The following is a 17848-nucleotide window of genomic DNA, read 5'->3' on the forward strand; positions in this document are numbered from 1 at the left end:
CCACGCAGAGAGAATCACAGCTTCCACAAGAGCCAACTAGCTTCCACCATGTTCCCACAAGATTCATTCAAGCGAATGAGTTTGAAGAAATCCGGACCACACATGGACGCCATCCAAGTGCGGTCCATTTAAAAGCTTTTCTGTGTTTATCGACCAGAACATGGACGAGCGATGTAAACACTGGTCGTCCGAAAGAGCCCTCTGTGATCCATGGATCTCTGTCAAATGGAGATTTCAGTCTCTGAATGTGAAGAAGAATGATGAAGGGATTGTAAGAATGAATAAGAACTGAAACACAATAGGGCAGACACATCAAGCTTTTCATACCACTTTTATGGCATTAAATAGGTGCAATAGGATAGGTCATCAATATCAGGAGCCTGGAAACCCCCTTTAATTTACAGACAAGGTTGTTACTCTACAGATTGAAGGGGGAGGGGGGGCAGGATTGATAGGGATACTGGGCTGCGGATCAATAAAATAATTTTTGGAAGGAAACATTCTTAGAAAGGTGTAAGCCGGGAGCGAGTGCCCAAATATCTGCTTAGCCTGTCAGACCATGTGCTATGAACTATTGGTACTTCACAGGACAGGTAACATTGAACTCACTATAAATCTCACAATAAATCTGATATTTTTCTATATGCCTTGAATAGTAGCTGGATGATTCTGTTTTGTCAGTCTCTGGAGGACACAGCTCTTGATCCTCCATGTGTCCTGCATGTCACAGACATAACCGCTCCGGTGTCACTTTTCTGGCTCCAGTCTGAAAATAAACACAAGTCGGGCCCAGACATTAACCTTCTGAGAGATGTTAGAGATGAGGGTTAATCAGAATTTCTCATGATAACGTGGCTATAAAAGTCTTGATTTCTGAATGACACAATATAACCTCCAAGAACCTCATGGTCAGTGTATGATAGTGGGCATATAGTCACATGATGGCTCCAACTCAAAGCTACCTTAGACATGTTCCTCAAAGCATTGTAGAGGACATGTGAATTATCAGAGCTGCTGGACAGAAGTAGGAATCCACTGTACGGACTAACCCTGCCAAGTACATTCCTCATACGATCCTATATTTAACAGTTCCATTTCCAGGCTGATATGGCTCTATACATAGCTGGAATGATCCCCTTTTGGGGCTGGGAAGGCAAAAATAATTATTTGCAATATGTCATGTGTCCTGGTCTTTCACAATGATGAGTAGCTCTGATGCAAAGTCCTCTGTCCAACTTTCCATTAGAATAGTTCAAATAGTTTCTCAAGTGTGATGACTATCTATGATCATTTGTTGTCTTAGAGAATAGTTGGCCTGCACAGTAGACATTTTTTATTTTATAATGATGTAATGGTTTTTTATATTTGCAGCTGTTTTCAGCTGTGTTGTAATATAGATAAATATATTTTCCTCAATAAATGCAGATAGTAATAGTAATGGGTCATACAATATTAATGAGGTTGGCTGTTTTTAAGACAGAAGGGCTGTCACCTCCATCAGTGCCCCTGCAGGGTGCCAATGGGTTGTCATGGCAGCCGGGAGCCTAATGAAGGCCCCCAGGTCTTTTGTCTTTGTACATCTATGAAACCAGTAACAAATTCTCCTCCACAATTTTAAATCTGCAGCATGTCAATTTATGTTACGGATATCCACCGCAAATTCTACGCTTTGCAAACCATAGGATAAAATCTGTGGCAAATCTGCAGCACATTTGCATGTCCAGGAACTAAAATTCTGTGGGAATTCTGCTGTGTAAAATCTGCCTTGTGTGACCGTACCCTGAGGGATAGATGTTGTATGAGCCCACACTATATCTCCAGGTGGCTTCAAGGTTAAAATGTGAATTTGTTAAGAAAAGAATATAATGCACACTTCTTAACACCCAGAGAAGCTGCACTCCCCCGTGTCAGTGAGAGGGAGGTGGAACCAAAGATCTGGACACAGTTGGGGAAGGTTTTTGAGCCTACACGGGTCCTATGTAGTCTGGTATGTGTCCTGGACAGGTTTCTGCAGACCTAGGTGGGGAAAGCTGGCCACCAAGTGTGCAGAGTGGAAGAATTGGGCAGAAGGTTGCAAGCTAAGGTCACATTACGGAGCCAGATCACGACCTGTGTACCAGCCCCATAAGACAGGAGCAGCATGGGAACAGTGCGAGCACTGGATTAAAACTCAGTGATTGGGGGAGATTTATCAAACTGGTGTAAAGTAGAACTGGCTTAGTTGCCAATAGCAACTACCTTTAATTTTCCAAAGGAGCTGTGAAAAATGAAAGGTGGAATCTGATTGGTTGTTATGGGCAACTAAGCCAGTTCTACTTTATACCAGTTTGATAAATCTCCCGCACTAAGTTAAAATGGCACTGGTGTAAGGACTGTTGATCTTAGGCTACTTTCACACCAGCGTTTTTGCTGGATCCGTCATGGATCAACAAAAACGCTTCCGTTACTGATAATACAACCGGCTGCATCGGCTATGAACGGATCCGGTTGTATTATCTTTAAAAAAGCCATGACGGATCCGTCTCTAAAACCATTGTAAGTCAATGGGGGACGGATCAGTTTTATTTTGTGTCAGAGAAAACTGATCCATCACCATTGACTTACACTGTGAGTCATGACGGATCCATCTTGCTCCGCATCCCAGGACGCACTCACAAACACAGCTTGCTGCACTTTTGTGTGCGTCATGGGAACGCAATGAAATGGAACGGAATGCATTCTGGTGAACTCCGTGCCCTTCAGTTCAGTTTTGTCCCCATTGACAAAAAGGAAGTGTTTTCCTCCGCTAATGGGGTCCTATGACGGATCTCAATAGCGGAAAGGGAAAACGCTGGTGTGAAAGTAGCCTTACTTATAGAAGAATGTTGACTGTTCTGTGCTGCTGTGGTTGTCCCTGACAACTCCATAGTGTTTCTAGAGACCATTCACACTGATAAGCTTAAGAGTCATTAAGGCTGTGTGCTGGTTGCACCTGTCTCGTTATTTCTTGTATCATACTGTTACTCAGATTACGTCACTTGCTGTAGTGCCATTGTCGCCATCCACCTCAGCGATACATTACTACAGATTTAGGCCTCATGCACACGACCGTTCCGTTTTTTGCGGTCCGCAAACCGCGGATCCGCAAAAAACGAAAGACACCCGTGTGCCTTCCGCAATTTGCGGAATGGAACGGGCTGCCCAATGTAGACATGCCTATTCTTGTCCATCTTTTGCGGTCCCATTGAAGTGAATGGGTCTGCACCCGAGCCGCAAAAACTGCGGCTCAAATGCGGACCATAACTACGGTCGTGTGCATGAGGCCTAAAGATGTGAATTTTAAATCTGCACCACAGGTCAATTTCCATGCGGATTTCCCCTACTTTACTGTTACTGCAAAATGCTTCAGATCTTCCTCACACAAATCGGCAGCGGTAAATCCACAGCGTATCTGTCCTACGGGAATGTGCCCTTACAGAGGTACTGCAGAGTACACTGCCTTGCAGACGTACCGTACTGCAGACGTACCCTACAATGTCACAAAGAGTGTCTATGGGTCCATAATATGGTCATGAACATGGTCTTGCTGCGTCCGTGGGCCAAGGTAGTAGTTAAAGGGAGACTAGGGTGGTACAGCACCATATTTTGGTCATGTAATGTCGTAAGTACAGACTTACCATGGACATACAGGTTCTTCTAAAAAAATTAGCATATTGTGATAAAGTTCATTATTTTCTGTAATGTACTGATAAACATTAGACTTTCATATATTTTAGATTCATTACACACAACTGAAGTAGTTCAAGCCTTTTCTTGTTTTAATATTGATGATTTTGGCATACAGCTCATGAAAACCCAAAATTCTTATCTCCAAAAAATAGCATATTTCATCCGACCAATAAAAGAAAAGTGTTTTTAATACAAAAAAAGTCAACCTTCAAATAATTAAGTTCAGTTATGCACTCAATACTTGGTCGGGAATCCTTTTGCAGAAATGACTGCTTCAATGCGGCGTGGCATGGAGGCAATCAGCCTGTGGCACTGCTCAGGTGTTATGGAGGCCCAGGATGCTTCGATAGCGGCCTTAAGCTCTTCCAGAGTGTTGGGTCTTGCGTCTCTCAACTTTCTCTTCCCAATATCCCACAGATTCTCTATGGGGTTCAGGTCAGGAGAGTTGGCAGGCCAATTGAGCACAGTAATACCATGGTCAGTAAACCATTTACCAGTGGTTTTGGCACTGTGAGCAGGTGCCAGGTCGTGCTGAAAAATGAAATCTTCATCTCCATAAAGCTTTTCAGCAGATGGAAGCATGAAGTGCTCCAAAATCTCCTGATAGCTAGCTGCATTGACCCTGCCCTTGATAAAACACAGTGGACGAACACCAGCAGCTGACATGGCACCCCAGACCATCACTGACTGTGGGTACTTGACACTGGACTTCAGGCATTTTGGCATTTCCCTCTCCCAGTCTTCCTCCAGACTCTGGCACCTTGATTTCCGAATGACATGCAAAATTTGCTTTCATCCGAAAAAAGTACTTTGGACCACTGAGCAACAGTCCAGTGCTGCTTCTCTGTAGCCCAGGTCAGGCGCTTGTGCCGCTGTTTCTGGTTCAAAAGTGGCTTGACCTGGGGAATGCGGCACCTGTAGCCCATTTCCTGCACACGCCTGTACACGGTGGCTCTGGATGTTTCTACTCCAGACTCAGTCCACTGCTTCCGCAGGTCCCCCAAGTTCTGGAATCGGTCCTTCTCCACAATCTTCCTCAGGGTCCGGTCACCTCTTCTCGTTGTGCAGCGTTTTCTGCCACACTTTTTCCTTCCCACAGACTTCCCACTGAGGTGCCTTGATACAGCACTCTGGGAACAGCCTATTCGTTCAGAAATTTCTTTCTGTGTCTTACCCTCTTGCTTGAGGGTGTCAATGATGGCCTTCTGGACAGCAGTCAGGTCGGCAGTCTTACCCATGATTGCGGTTTTGAGTAATGAACCAGGCTGGGAGTTTTTAAAAGCCTCAGGAATCTTTTGCAGGTGTTTAGAGTTAATTAGTTGATTCAGATGATTAGGTTAATAGCTCGTTTAGAGAACCTTTTCATGATATGCTAATTTTTGGAGATAGGAATTTGGGGTTTTCATGAGCTGTATGCCAAAATCATCAATATTAAAACAAGAAAAGGCTTGAACTACTTCAGTTGTGTGTAATGAATCTAAAATATATGAAAGTCTAATGTTTATCAGTACATTACAGAAAATAATGAACTTTATCACAATATGCTAATTTTTTGAGAAGAACCTGTAGATTCCAGTAAATTATTTCATTTTTACATGTAGTTACCTGTATTTTTTACTTTACCTGTAAGTGTGGACTCACACATAGCATTTCATGTTACTTTTTGGGGGGGGAAGTATGACAGCAACCACTCATAATAAACACTCAAGCACTTTGTCAGCATTGTGTCCCTCAAATCTTAGTTGTACCATGTCATGTCAATGTAGGCTGACATTCTAGAACCAAAAAACTTTTGCCTCACAATTCAAGTGAGGGCGGTATTATACGTCTTCAGTTTTAGAGCATTTGCAAAGCATCACGATGACTAGCAGTACTGGCAGAATGTTTTCTGACACTGCTTTCTTTTATCCTTGTTGTATTCAATAGAGTCTGACCTCCAGATCTGTGAGCCGAAGGCCTCAACATGCTGCACCAGGAAGATGGAGGAGAGCTACCAGGCTGCAGTGAGAAGAAAGCTGGCTCATAACATCCAAGCCTTGAACTTTGAGCTCAAATTTATGATTGTTGCACATACATCTGCCTTCCAAGGTGAGAGCTTAGCACACAATCATTTATCACTCTAAGGGCTCATTCACACGAACGTGTGCTGCCCGTTGCCGTATTGCGGACCCGCAATACACAGGCACCGCTTCGTGTGCATTCCGCATCACGGATGCGGACCCATTCACTTCAATAGGTCCGCAAATCCGGAGATGCGGAACGGAAGCACGGAACGGTACACTACGGAAGCACTACGGAGTGCTTTCTGGGGTTCCGTGCCTCCGCACCGCAAAAAGATAGAACTTGCTCTATCTTTTTGCGGAACGGACAGATCGCAGACCCATTCAAGTGAATGGGTCTGCGATCCACATGCGGCTGCCCCACGGACGGTGCCCGTGCATTGCGGACTTCAATTAGCGGGCCACAGCACAGGCAAGGGCTTTACACGGTCGTGTGAACAAGCCCTAAGGGTGCATTCACATCACCGTTTAGCTTTCCGTCAGAAGAAGAGAGAGAGAAAAAAAAAACAGGATCCAGTAAGAAAACGGATTCTGTTGCATCAGTTGTCATCCGTTTGAGCCATTTCTGTCTGAGATCCATTTTTTACATGGGAAAGAACTGCATTCAGCACTTTTGTTTCCATCCAAAAAAATAGATCTCAGACAGAAATGGCTCAAACAGATGACAACTGATGCAGCGGAATCTGTTTTTTTACTGGATCCTGTAAAAAAAATGGATCCTATGCAATCCTATGCATAGCTACATGCACATGACTGTGTACCCCCCGTGGCCGTATTGCGGGCACTGTGCATTGACACGGGCACTGTGCATTGCGCATCACGGATTGCGGACCCATTCACTTGAATGGGTCCGCAATCACGGAGATGCGGAACAGAAGCACGGATCGGAACCCCACGGAAGCACTACGGAGTGCTTTCGTGGTGTTTCTGGCCGTGCCTCCGCACCACAAAAAAGTAGCGCATGCACTACTTTTTTGCAGTGTGAACCGTCGGATGCGGATCGCGGACCCCATTCAAGTAAATGGGTCCGCGATCCGTATGTGGCTGCCCGACAGCCTGTGCCCGTACATTGCGGACCGCAATTTACAGTCCGCAGCAGGGGCACAGAGTCCTAATGTTCGTGTGCATGTAGCCTAACTGATGCAACAGGATTCGTTTTTTTACAGGATCCTGTTTTATTTTTTTCTCTCTCTCTTCTTCTGACGGATCAGAAGAACGGAAAGCTAAATGGTGATGTGAATGCACCCTAAGGAATATATTCAGCCGAGATACTAAAAGGTAACCCTTCATTCGTGCTACCTAAACCATGAGGAGTGTGAAATCCCAACAGGCTGTCTGGTTGCAAACAGCTATATTTCGCTCTGAAATGTTGCGTGTTTCCTGAAGCGTGGTCACCCTGAAATTCCAACAGGCTCCCTGGTCACAAACATAGTTTGACAACAAGGAAGGATAGTCAAAGTGGTGGCTCCCCACCAGTTTCTCTTCCCCTGGCCCTGTTTGATTGATAGGGCTCTCCCTATACAAAAATAGGATGAGACCTGCCAATGTAGCCGAGTCGGGTGTAACTCTTGACTCTTGTGACTCTTCTCCCCATTCCTGGGTTGTTTTTAAATTATGATTGTGACCAGGGAGTCTATTGGGACTTCAGATTGTCCTTGGTTCAGGGAGCATGCAGCTCCTGCTAGGTTTTTTCACACTGAGTTAATTGTTCATGTGTTAGGTATCTTTGGTTCCCTTTACATGAGACATCCCTGAATCTGATTTAGGCTAAGTTCACACAAACGTGTGTGATCCGTGGCCGTATTGCGGCCCGCGATTTGCACAGTTCCGTGTGCATTCCGCATCACAGATGCGAACCCATTCACTTCCATGGGTCCGCAAATCCGGAATCGCGGAACGGCCGCACAGGACGGGACCCCTCGGAAGTACTACGGAGTGCTTCCGTGGGGTTACATCCCGTACTTCCGTTCCGCAAAAAGATAGAACATGTCCTATCTTTTAGCGGAACGGGCGGATCGCGGACCCATTAAAGTGAATGGGTCCGCGATCCGATGCGGCTGACCTACGGCCGCCAATCGTGCATTGTGGCCCGCTATTTGCGGGCCGCAGCACAGGCACGGGTCACACACGTTCGTGTGAACTCGGCCTTAAAGTGGTTTCCTGCCCATGACATGCAGCATTGATCCTCAGCAATCTCTGCAATGAATGAGTCCTGGTTTGTGTTTTTGGTGGTACAGGTGGCAATTAATGGGACAATCAATGGGAATTATTGAAACTGCCCACAGTACCATTTTTTATATACTTATGGTGCTCCATAAGTGAATTCTGAACCATTTTTATAAAGTGTTAATCCACAGATAATCAAAAAAATTTTGCTTGTTCCCAACATATGCAAATTAGCTGTTTGAAGTCAAGGAAGCCAGTGCTTTCTTTCTTCCTTAAAATCTAGCTTTCTCCACCCGACCCCTACCTCCTGCATCTTGATTGACATTCTGTAGGCCAGAGAACGCCATCTCCTGTTCTCATGAGATACCACACAGGCTCCATTTGCTCACACCTCCATCACATGCCCCGTGAATTTGGGTTTACAGCCCCTGGTTTCAAGGCTTCATTGCACATGCCCCACATGTTTGAGAGAAGAGCTCTGCCGCTTTGCAGTGCATGTGTAGTCAAGCCTTGAAACCAGGGCCTGTACACCCAAATTCTTTTTTAATCTGAAGTGCAATGGAGTAAGATATGCCAAATTTATTAAGAGGTTTGGCACATCTTCGGATGTCTGTGCACACACAAATGTAGTGTCCCACTACGACACTACTAGTTTTAAAAGAAGGGATATTATATTTTACGTGTCGTGACATGTTTCTAATGTTTATGCTGTTTTATACTAAGAAGGACTGTACTGGGACGATTCCCTCTCTCTGTCTCATTGTGTCACGCCCTGCCCTGTGGGTGTTCTGAGGAGATCTGTCAGAATTGCTGCACGTGACTCGATCTGACAGTTTGTTTTGTTGTGGGTTTGAGCAGAATCCCACCTCCTCCCAGCTGTTGCTCTTTAGGTAATTGGTGGGGCTATTTATTCCTCCCTCTCCCTATAGACTTTGCGGGTTATAGTTCTGCCTTGTGTGAGCTCTGGAAGTTTGGTGGATCGCCTGCTCCAACACATCTCTAGATAAGTCCTTTTCCCTTGTTCCTTCTGTGTCTGTTTTGACTAGGCCTCTAGGGTGATGCTAGCTCCTTCTGTTGTTGAAGGAGCTGGGTGCCTCTTTTCTTCTTCCCTACAGCTGAGGATTTGGTTCAGTGTGTTATAGTCTTAGGTACGTGGGCATGTGCATTTCTACCATCGAGATATGCACATGGGCATAGCAGCTTAGGGAAAGTGTTTTAGGGATTGCTAGGAGGTGACCCCTTTGTTCCCTAGCATTTGGGGACTAGTCAGTTGTTTTGTTTGCTTTGCCGTGTTCTGTTTCCTTCCCTTATCTTACCTACCGTGACACATTGCTTTTATGCAGAGACTTCTTGAAGGAGGACAGAGCAAAACTGAGTTGAGCTCCTGCTTCCTGTCCAGTTTAGACTGAGTTCAGACTTCAATTATTTGGTCAGTTATTTCCATCAGTTATTATGAGCCAAAAGCAGTAGTGAAGCCTACTCAGAGATAAGGTATAATGCAAAGATCTGCACCTGTTCTGCGTTTTTGACACTCGGTTTTGGCTCACAATAACTGATGGGAATAAATGACCAAATAACTGATGTGCGAACTTGGCCTTAAGTCAGTCTAGTGCAGTTATGCCTCATTCACACGTCAGTGTTTGGTCAGTGATTTCCATCAATGATTTTGAGCCAAAGCCAGGTGCGACTCTAAACACAGAACAGGAGCAGATCTTTCCCTTATACCTTATGTCTGTGGAGGCTGCAATTCATGGTTTTGGCTCACAATCACTGATGGAAATCACTGATCAAAACACTGACGTGTGAATGAGACATAGGCCTCATGCACACGACCGTTGTTTGGGTCCGCATCCGAGCTGCTGTTTTGGCGGCTCGGATGCGGACCCATTCATTCCAATGGGGCCGCAAAAGATGCGGACAGCACTCCGTGTGCTGTCCACATCCGTGGCTCCGTTCCGCGGCCCTGCTAAAAAAATATCAGTGTAGGTAGAGAAAAGCAGGCACACCACCTTCTGGAATGTAGTGGAACACTTGGAAAAATTTATTCAATAATAAAATATCACATTTAAAAAGGCCAATATGTAAAACATTCAATACAATAAAACATTCAATAAAATAAAGATGAAATCAATAGGTATATGTCCCAAGTAGAGACCGCACTCTGAGATAATGTCTCCTGAATTAGAATGTGGCAAAGAAGCAGTTAACCAGTCAATTGTTGCAAAATAGAGTCGTCTCCATGAGACTCTTACCACTTAGTAGTGACGATAATATCAGTGGATGGTCTGCTTGCACGGAGCGGTGAAGGACTATGGTCACCAGGGCGCTGGACTCTGGATGCTAGGTAGGTGAAAAGCGTGCAGCTTGGAGGACGTGCTCAGGATAAGTACTCACGTGCCGGTGAGAGATGCGGTCACCAAAGCGCTGAACGCTAGACGCTGAAATGTACGTTTGGTCCGGTGGTCCGGTGAGAGATGCGATCACCAGAACGTTGGACGCTAGACGCTGAATACTCAGCTTAGAAGACGTACGTAAGGTCAGGTGATCCTGTGGCTGAATCAGATGATCAAGTCAGCTGGTGCAAACGCCCAGTCACGTGCTGCACAGGTCCTTATACCGTAGTGATACTTTGGCATAGCATGGGTCCAGGTCCTATACTGCAACAAATGGTTATGTTGACAGATAGCTGTTGCGAAGAATAATTTTCTTTTGTCCACGAAATCTTTTGTACTTGGGGTCCGGACCAGTACTGGATGTGGAAGTTTGCGTAGTCCGCTAGACGTGTTTCGAGGCTTACCAGCCTCTTCCTCAGTAGCTACCAGACTGCGCTCTTCCAAACATTTTATAGGGTACACAATTAAAGCAATTAAAATCATTATTAGAACCTGAGATCAGGTTGAGGAACCAAGTAAAACATGAAATGGATTCTAAAAATAGAGACAAACATAAAGGCAGACAAATGTCGAAATATCAAATATTTTTCTATATCACATAAACTATATATATTTTTATCTTCTATATATTTCTCACTCCAAATATTCACAATCGCAAAAAGATATTTATAATACGATTAGTATTAGCATAATTCCTGCATAGCAGTAGGTCTCAATATATACATGCATTCCTATGCGTTTTTTCATATACCTTCTCAATTATTATAAAATATCCAATCACAGTTCACATAATTATACGGCTAACAGTATTCATAATATATTTTTGCATATCTTTCTTCATATGTTTATTCCTGGCGGACGTCCCATTATTTCGGGAATAGGATCTATTACATGTAATTTATCACATTATATAGACCAAATCCTGCAACCCTTTGTTAAAAAGACGCCTTCTTATATCAAGGACACAACAGATATTATTAAAACTGTTGAAGCTCTAAACTATGACCCTGAATGGTTTTTAGTTACATTGGATGTCAGCTCTCTGTACACCTCCATCAAACACAAACAAGGCTTGGAGGCAATAAAAACAGTGTTAAGGAGAGAAAGTAAGTTGGAAGAAAGTCAAATCAATTTTACAGTTGAAGGGATCCAACATATATTATCACACAATTATTTTTGGTATGGTTCCGAATTTTATTTACAAGCCAGGGGTACCGCCATGGGGACCAGGTTCGCCCCCAGCTATGCCAATCTCTTTGTGGCACAATTTGAGCACGGAGTGATTGGACCGAGGCTGGGGGCGAGCTTGGTCCTCTGGCGGCGATACATAGATGACATCCTCTTTATTTGGCATGGGAGAGAGGATGACCTGAGCGAGTTTATTATAGAACTTAATCGGAATGACCAAAATTTAATTTTTACTGCTAACATCAGTCAAAAACAAGTTGAATTTTTAGATCTATGCATCACTGTAGAAGCACAAAGATTGGTTTGTAGTACATACTATAAACCAGTGACTCGCAACAGTTACATCTTGCACACGAGTTGCCACCTTCCTCGCTGGTTGGCGAATATACCAATCAATCAATTTAGGCGCCTAAAACGTAACTGTACGTCTGAGAAAAACTTTGAGGAAGAGGCAGAGATAATGAAGAAAAATTTTGATGTCAAACAATATCCATCATCTCTGTTGCATAGTTCTTTGAATAAGGTAAAAATGATGGACAGAACTGCTTTTTTCGAGGAAAAATCCAATAGAGAGCAAAAGATGGATGTAGAAGAAAATAAGATAAGACTCATTCTTCCCTTTAATTCTCAGTATAGGAAGATTGAGAAAATGATTAAGACACACTGGCATCTCCTTCGTGAAGATAAAGTCATTGGACACCTTCTTCCAGTTGTGCCTGATATTACGTACACAAAAGTTCCCTCGTTAGCACTAAAAATTGCCCCAACTATTAAAAATAGGAATCTTACTCAAACAAATACCATTGTCAAATGGGTAGGCCTACAGGGGTTTTTCCGTTGTGGGAGCTGCTCAAATTGTAAGACCACTAAAAATCAGAACAAAAAAACAGAAGTAGTGATGTCAACAAGTAATAATTATAGATGGACAATTAGAGAATTCCTAACATGTAGCACCACGGATGTCATCTATCTGCTCCAATGTACATGTGATAAGCAATACATTGGAAGAACAAAAAGGACACTAAAAAAGAGAGTGTCGGAACACATTGCGAATATACGCAAGGGATATGAGAAGCATACGGTCTCTAGGCATTTTAAAACCCATCATAATCAAGATCCTAGTACACTACGATATGTGGCCCTAGAAAGAATACAACCCAACTGGAGGGGAGGGAACCACATTATGCATATGTCCCGGGTAGAGTCAAGAAGGATTTTTGAATTTGGCTCGTTGGTTCCGAAAGGTCTCAACGCAGAATTAGAAGTATTCGGCTTTCTATAGGTTGCCTGGGACCGATGAGACATCGGGGTTAGCTGTTTTTAATTCAGCACCCCGATCTCTCCTTGCTCCCAGGCACCACTATATCTACATTCAGCGAGAAATAAAAAATAAAAATAAAAAAAAAAAAAATTAAATTTTCAGCTGAATAAACATATGAAGAAAGATATGCAAAAATATATTATGAATACTGTTAGCCGTATAATTATGTGAACTGTGATTGGATATTTTATAATAATTGAGAAGGTATATGAAAAAACGCATAGGAATGCATGTATATATTGAGACCTACTGCTATGCAGGAATTATGCTAATACTAATCGTATTATAAATATCTTTTTGCGATTGTGAATATTTGGAGTGAGAAATATATAGAAGATAAAAATATATATAGTTTATGTGATATAGAAAAATATTTGATATTTCGACATTTGTCTGCCTTTATGTTTGTCTCTATTTTTAGAATCCATTTCATGTTTTACTTGGTTCCTCAACCTGATCTCAGGTTCTAATAATGATTTTAATTGCTTTAATTGTGTACCCTATAAAATGTTTGGAAGAGCGCAGTCTGGTAGCTACTGAGGAAGAGGCTGGTAAGCCTCGAAACGCGTCTAGCGGACTACGCAAACTTCCACATCCAGTACTGGTCCGGACCCCAAGTACAAAAGATTTCATGGACAAAAGAAAATTATTCTTCGCAACAGCTATCTGTCAACATAACCATTTGTTGCAGTATAGGACCTGGACCCATGCTATGCCAAAGTATCACTACGGTATAAGGACCTGTGCAGCACGTGACTGGGCGTTTGCACCAGCTGACTTGATCATCTGATTCAGCCACAGGATCACCTGACCTTATGTACGTCTTCTAAGCTGAGTATTCAGCGTCTAGCGTCCAACGTTCTGGTGATCGCATCTCTCACCGGACCACCGGACCAAACGTACATTTCAGCGTCTAGCGTTCAGCGCTTTGGTGACCGCATCTCTCACCGGCACGTGAGTACTTATCCTGAGCACGTCCTCCAAGCTGCACGCTTTTCACCTACCTAGCATCCAGAGTCCAGCGCCCTGGTGACCATAGTCCTTCACCGCTCCGTGCAAGCAGACCATCCACTGATATTATCGTCACTACTAAGTGGTAAGAGTCTCATGGAGACGACTCTATTTTGCAACAATTGACTGGTTAACTGCTTCTTTGCCACATTCTAATTCAGGAGACATTATCTCAGAGTGCGGTCTCTACTTGGGACATATACCTATTGATTTCATCTTTATTTTATTGAATGTTTTATTGTATTGAATGTTTTACATATTGGCCTTTTTAAATGTGATATTTTATTATTGAATAAATTTTTCCAAGTGTTCCACTACATTCCAGAAGGTGGTGTGCCTGCTTTTCTCTACCTACACATCTTTATTTTCAATTGGGTGAGTGACCCAATAGGCAGTGAACCCACCGCTATCCGTTCATCAGGGTGTTGAGCCTCCCTATTTGTCATTTTTTGCTAAAAAAATATCACATGTCCTATTCTTGTCTGTGCTTTGCGGACAAGAATAGGCATTTATATTGCCGGTGCCCGTTCCGTTCCGCAAATTGCGGAAGGCAACACGGGCGCCTTCCGTTTTTTGCGGATCCGCGCTTTGCGGACCGCTAAAAATGGCACGGTTGTGTGCATGAGGCCTTAGTGTGAGGAAAAAGATGCAGAAAAGACTGAGGTCATAGGCTTCACAGCCCAGGACTGGGTCTTAGCCTTCCGTCCTAAACACTGTCGGTCTTAGGCTTTTGGCCTAACCTCTTTGTAACTGACCTAACCAGAGGGAGCAGACTGAGGAGGATGCAAGGTACAAACTTTGAGGAGAACGCATATTGTCTACAGGCTTCATAGCTTTGGCTAGGTTTTGGCTTCCAGACACATAAATTTGTCTGCGGCTTGCATTGCTGCTTGTTATACAGAGATCTGCACTGCAGAAGGAACTGCAGATATATCAGAAATTTGTGCAACTCTCAGTTGGAAATCAAGAGGAATTGCCATTTTAGGGTTTGCCACTAGAAATAGAGACCGTTACATCTTAAGGGGTACTGAGACCCTGGGACCCTTGCTTCAGCCTTAGCAGAACATTGTTGGAAACTGGTTTGGAAATACTGTGTACAATACAATGTGTGGATGTGTTTTGCATCTTTCTACTGTAAGTTATTTGTCTTCCTTTAACTCAGTCTCCTGACTATTATTCGTACCTAAACACCAAGGGCTCCCCAACCAGGAGATTATACGTGGGCGAAGGGAGGATTTATCAAACTGATGTAAAAGAAAACTGTTTTAGTTTACCATAGCAACCAATCAGAATCCATCTTTTAATTTCCAAAGAAGTTCTGAAAAATAAAAGGTGGAATCTGATTGGTTGCTATGGAATTTGACAGGACTGTCCCTGATTTTCAGAGACAGTCCTGGCAAATTTGTGAAGTCCCAGGCCGAAAATGGGCATGGCCAAAACAAACCCCACTCACAAGTGGGGGTACTCAGACAGGGTTGGGGCGTTCCCAGGTGTTGGGCTTATTTGCCCTGACTTTACCAACAGAAATGTTTTTTGCAAAATATCGCCTCTGCAAAATTTTCCATCTTTAGTATGCCAGAAAACTGCAAATAGCTTTGCTAAATTTACACACAATGGGGGAGATTTATTAACGTGTTTACGCCACTATTGTGGTGTTAAAAAGTCACAAATTATGGCGTATGCCTTATTTGTGCCATAAATTGTGACTTTTTGAGCTTTTCGACACTTTTCTAAAGTGGCAAGAAAAGAGATGGGGCTTACAGTAGGGGCGGAGCCTATACCCCACCAGATTTACTATAACCTGTGCCAGAAATTGGTGTAAGTTATAGCTTAAGTCTACAAGAGACTATAGCTGGAGCAGTGGCGTGACTAGGGTGTTTGGCACCCGGGGTGGGTCCTTTCTCTGGCACCCCCCAATACTTAAAAAAAAATTGTTAACCCTCACAGTAGTACTGCCGCCATTGTACAACCATCACTATAGTTTTGTACAGATGTGTGCCCTCTCACAGTTGTTATGCCCACATTGTGCCCTCTCACAGTAGTTATGCCCACATTGTGCCCCCTCACAGTAGTTATGCCCTCTCTGTGCCCCTTTCAAAGTTGTAATGCCTTATTTGTGCCCCCTTCACAGTAGTAATCCCCATTGTGCCCCCTTCACAGTAATAATTCCCATTGTACCCCCTTCATAGTAATAATGCCCACTGTGCCCCTTCACAGTAATAATGTCCACTGTGCCCCCTTTATAGTAATAATGCCCACTGTGCCCCCTTCATAGTAATAATGCCCATTGTGTCCCCTTCACCCCCTTCACAGTAATAATGCCCATTGTGTCCCCTTCACAGTAATAATGCCCTCTGTGTTAGTAATGCCCTCTGTGCCCCCTCCATAGTAGAAATCCCCATTGTGCCCCCTTCATAGTAATAATGCCCACTGTGCCTCCTTCACAGTAATAATGTCCTTTGTGCCCACTTCACAGTAATAATGCCCTCTGTGCCCCCTTCACAGTAATAATGCCCTCTGTGCCCCCTTCACAGTAATAATGCCCTCTGTGCCCCCTTCACAATAATAATGCCCACTGTGCCCCCTTCAAAGTAATAATACCCTCTGTGCCGCCTTTATTGTAGTAATGTCCTCTGGCTCTGTGCCCTCTTCATAGTAGAAATGCCCATGGTGCCCCCTTCACATTAGTAATGACCTCTGTGCCCCCTCCATAGTAGTAATGCTCTCTGTGCCCCCTCCATAGTAATAAAGTCCTATGTGCCCCCCTCCATAGTAATAAAGTCCTCTGTTCCCCCTCCATAGTAATTAAGCCCTCTGTTCCCCCTCCATAGTAATTAAGCCCTCTGTTCCCCCTCCATAGTAATAAAGTCCTATGAGCCCCCTCCATAGTAATAAAGTCCTCTGTGCCCCCTCCATAGTAATAAAGTCCTCTGTGCCCCCTCCATAGTAATAAAGTCCTCTGTGCCCCCTCCATAGTAATAAAGTCCTCTGTGCCCCCTCCATAGTAATAAAGTCCTCTGTGCCTCCTCCATACTAATTAAGCCCTCTTTGCCTCCTCTGTATTAAAAACAAAAAAAACACAGTAACTACTCACCTTGTCCCACTCCTGAAGCTCACATACCTCTCTTCCCTGCAGCCACAGATCGCTCTGCAGCACTGTGTGGGTGGAGCTTATGCAGATTTCTGTGTTGCAGGCTCCGCCCACACATGCTGGCAGTGCGATCTGTGCCTGCAGGCTGAATGGTAGAGCGGGGAGAAGTCTTTCTGCTTCACCATTCTGTGTGCCGCCGACCTGAAAGAGGGGAGGAGCGTGGGGAGCTGAGCGGTGAGTGACAGGATATCAGCTCCCCCCGCTCCAGCAATGAGCGCTTCCATCTGTATTGATGAAAGCGCTCATTGCTTCTGGCAGCCCCCTGAGAGTCGGCACCAGGGGCAGACCGCCCCCCACGCCTTCTCCTTAGTACACCACTGAGCTGGAGCTTAAGTTTCTGGAGCATGGAGTGGCAGAGATGCACATAATTTACTAAGTGGCATCTACCCCTTAATAAATTAGGCACATCTTACTTCAGCGCACAGGGGATCAAGACTAACCTATAGGAAAGCCACTCTTGATAAATGTTCCTCCATGTGTTTTCCTGTGTCGGTGGGGTAATCAGGACTGTTACTGTGCTCCAAATAATATAAGCCTAGATATCACAGAGCTCAGCTTCTCTCCCTCTGTCATAGATATCCTGCACGCAGATAGACAGGGTACATAACTTGACAGGTTCCCTTTACCACTTCCCTACCACCATATGACTATATACATCGGTGGTAAGTTCCTTAAAACATGGTGCCTGCTTCAGGGCGGAGCAGGTGCCATAGATACCAGTTTTCTGTTGTTTAAAAAAGTAGATACCCAGAGGCAATGTCTACGATCAGCCATAACGCTGATTGCAGAATTTAAGCCCTCAAATGCTGTAGACCAGTGAAGCCCAACGTCCGGCCCTGCAGCTGTTGCA

At 44.1% G+C, this 17848-nt stretch overlaps 1 protein-coding gene across 2 annotated transcripts in view; it reads left to right on the plus strand.

Annotated features, from left to right (window-relative positions):
* LOC120997661 (glypican-5-like) overlaps positions 1 to 17848 on the plus strand; it is a 363591-nt gene that overhangs the window by 46404 nt on the left and 299339 nt on the right. For both annotated transcript variants that reach the window (XM_040427856.1, XM_040427857.1), the window contains exon 2: positions 5635 to 5796. In XM_040427856.1, coding sequence (XP_040283790.1) covers positions 5635 to 5796 — 162 coding nt within the window. The remainder of the gene's footprint in view (positions 1 to 5634; positions 5797 to 17848) is intronic.

Source organism: Bufo bufo, chromosome 4 (assembly GCF_905171765.1).
Source record: "Bufo bufo chromosome 4, aBufBuf1.1, whole genome shotgun sequence".
In the NCBI taxonomy this organism is placed as follows: Eukaryota; Metazoa; Chordata; class Amphibia; order Anura; family Bufonidae; genus Bufo; species Bufo bufo.